The sequence below is a fragment of the Bidens hawaiensis genome, unplaced genomic scaffold (genome assembly GCF_021521415.1).
Source record: "Bidens hawaiensis isolate Kalapana, Puna unplaced genomic scaffold, B.hawaiensis_p1.1 tig00021836_1, whole genome shotgun sequence".
In the NCBI taxonomy this organism is placed as follows: domain Eukaryota; kingdom Viridiplantae; phylum Streptophyta; class Magnoliopsida; order Asterales; family Asteraceae; genus Bidens; species Bidens hawaiensis.
Window position 1 is genome coordinate 203,869 of NW_027505023.1, and position 3,303 is coordinate 207,171.

The following is a 3,303-nucleotide window of genomic DNA, read 5'->3' on the forward strand; positions in this document are numbered from 1 at the left end:
AGTTCCAACTTCCAACTTATTTAAGATAAGATTCTTTAGCCTTTGAGTTCACGCTAGTTTGACTTCCGACTTGAGTATTAAAAAGGAACATATTGAACTCAACTCCGGAGAACTAATTGAGCTAATTACAGGCTCAATAATTTGACTTCCGCTAATTTGTGCTACATTTGTATGTATTATATGGATCCTCAGTTATATGATCAACGAAATTCCGTATATTTTACTTTATGAATTATACGTGACAATTGACATTTCTCTCCAAATTAATCCACACATCACATATGTTTTCTATAGGTCATCACTTGTGTGATTAATGATGGTTAGTGTATTTTACATGATAAATATGTGATGTTTATCTTCAAATCAAGTTATGCCACATAGACATGCTCTCTGTAGGCATAACACTGTGTGATTAAAGAAGATGACATGTTTTGCATGACAAATCAGGTGATGTTAACTCCAAAACATATTTATCTCAAGATTGTAAAAAGTTTTTAATGGTTGTTGGACTCAATTCTGTGTTTAGTAGTGGTAAAAGACAAGATACAATACAGGCCACTTGGGTGCTCAACGTTTGTGAGAGTTGAATCAATTTGGTTTTTTTTAATTGTATATCAGGATATAGCCCATGTGATATACAAATGGTTAAAAAAATACAACAAAAAGCTAAATTTAATAATATACGTAATAATATACCTTATGGATTCATAAGATATAAATAATAATAAATAAAATTTTATAATTCACAAATATCTAAAAACCTTATTTAATACAGTATTTAAAATTACATTTGTAACTTTGTTAGTAATTCTATAAATGATAATAGTATTAGTTGACATCTTAGTTAACTTCTTTAATTGAATGACATGTGAAACAATGATTTTGTTTTAGTAGTTCAGATAGATTCAAGGAATTAAGGTAACAATTGGTGCATAAATATATTGTATGACAAAAAATAAAGAATTAATAAAGAATTTCTATTCACCCTGTGTAAGACAGATTTTTATCATGATGTTTATAATATATGAATACATAAAACATATACCAGCTCAAATATGTTCACATGGCGGTGATGCATTTCAATAATTATATTATTCATGGATTTGCTATATTATTCATGGATTTGCATTTGAGATGAGCAAATTTGGTACCAGATTGGACCGAATCAGTACCTGTATCAAAATCGGTACCGATTTGGTAACGTCGGTACCGAATTAGTACCAAAGTTTTGAGTTTCTGGACCGGTAAGGTACCGGTATGGTACAGTACGGTACCGGTATTTCTCAAATTTTTACCTTTAATACTACCGTTACCGCTACCGAACCGAATATTCGGTACCGGTACGGTACCGATCTCAACCCTAATTTGCATATAAAGGGAATTTACGAATGAGATTATGACTATATTTTACATTTTTACAGTTAGTAGTTTGCTATTATTATTAGTATAGTATTTTTGTATTTGCTTATCTTAAATATACTTCATAATAATATTAAAGAACTAAGAAATACGTAGATATGTTTGTTGCAAGTATCAAAGTCTACAAAATGTTGATTAAAAAAAGAAAGAAAAAAGAAACAACAGTTCATTATATTAAAAACACCACATAAAAGAAAAAAAAACGCAAATACACACATTAATATCTAGCTCCAATACTTGATAATGTCCCATCACATCAATCCATCATAACCCATAGTACACCTTAACAACACAAAAAGACCAACCCCACTTAAAAGTACAACCCACCAAAGCCAAACCCCACTTAAAAAGTACAACCCAACCAAACACCAACCATTCAATCATGTCATGATCACTAGTACCCAAACATATCAGCAGAACCCATGATAGGTGGTTGATTAAGACACATCATGTTCCATGGGTTCTCCACAAAAACAAACCCAGACTCAAACAACCCATCATTCATGCATTGATGAGTTGTATCATTACCATTCATCTTAATGGAATCCAAGTTTCCATTAAGGGAATCCAACCTTTGGCTAAGCTCACTCATCTGAGCCCTCAAAACCGAGTTCTTGGCGTCGATTTCAACAAATCGTTGAGTCGTAACGTTGATTGTGGCCCGGATCTGATCGTTATCGTTCTTGATCTTGTTTGATTCCGCCATTAGATCGGCCGCGTGCTTCTGCTTCCGCATCCTCGATCTGCGTGCCGATTCGCGGTTCGATTCCTTCCTCTTCCTCTTCTTCTCATCGATCACATCATCGGGTGGCGAATCTGTAAAAAAAAAAGCACCATAAATTAACATACATCTGGTTAGAGGTGTGCGTGAAACCAAATAAATCTACCGAAACTAAAAACACAACCTGACAATTTGGTTTATGTTTTCGTAAAAACAAGCTTTCAGTTCAGTTTCGGTTTTGTGTGCGACTCAAATTAAAAAAAACCCGAACCAAACTTAAAGATTTTTATTTTATATCTTAAATTTAAGTAATTTATAATAGTTACACAAATATTTTAGCACAAATTTATAATAATAAATTAATTACTAACAAACAAAAAAAAAAAACTTAAAAATTCATTATTTTTTGCCAACTTTTTTTTTCGTCCTTAAAATTTCGAACTTAAATGATAAACCGAAAAAACTAAAACGTTTTCAAAAGGTCAAAAACCGACACTTACAGGTGGATGCGCTCCGGGTTTCGTCAGATCCAGATGAATTTGCGCTTAAAGAAGGCATGGGCTATGTAGATTTGTAACAATATATCTAGAAACGAATAAGAAAAACGAAAATGGGAAACTAATAAGCAGGATCGAGGCGGAAGGGGAAGTCGAGTTCGGAGAAGACGTAAAACCAGTAGAGGAAGACAACAGAGAAGGATTGGACAAGATGGATCCGGCGGATTAGTGAGGAATTGATCATAAACCCGGATCGGAGGATTTCACAGAGAAAAGAAGGCATTAATTAATTCCAACACCCATACATACATAAATCAATCAGATGAGATTAGAATTAATTAAGAATAACAAGAGAAAGAAAGAAAGGGGGTTTGAAGGTGGGATGAGGAGTGATTATATACAATACAAGGGGGGCCTGGTGATTGAAAACAGATGTTGGTAAAGCAAAAACAAAAACAAAAGGGTAACATGAAATCAACGTGTGCCACCTTGATTTCTTCACCCTATTTTCTTTTCTTTTCTCTTTTTTTTTTCTTCATAATTTTGTTGGTGAATAAAATCTGTAATAAATAATCTGTAACACCGCTCAGCCGACTCAATCGAACACCACCCAAGTGAATCAACCAACCCCTAACTTCCAGGTCGGTTTTAATTTTGACCCTAACA

At 33.4% G+C, this 3,303-nt stretch overlaps 1 protein-coding gene across 1 annotated transcript; it reads right to left on the reverse strand.

Annotated features, from left to right (window-relative positions):
* Positions 1–1,680: 1,680 nt before the first annotated feature.
* Positions 1,681–2,945, reverse strand: LOC143609955 (bZIP transcription factor 44-like). The gene is made up of 2 exons (XM_077084564.1): positions 2,641–2,945; positions 1,681–2,235 (listed from the first exon to the last, which is right to left on the reverse strand). Exons 1-2 carry the CDS (start codon positions 2,696–2,698, stop codon positions 1,814–1,816), a joined length of 480 nt encoding a protein of 159 aa, XP_076940679.1. The 5' UTR covers positions 2,699–2,945; the 3' UTR covers positions 1,681–1,813.
* Positions 2,946–3,303: the final 358 nt, after the last annotated feature.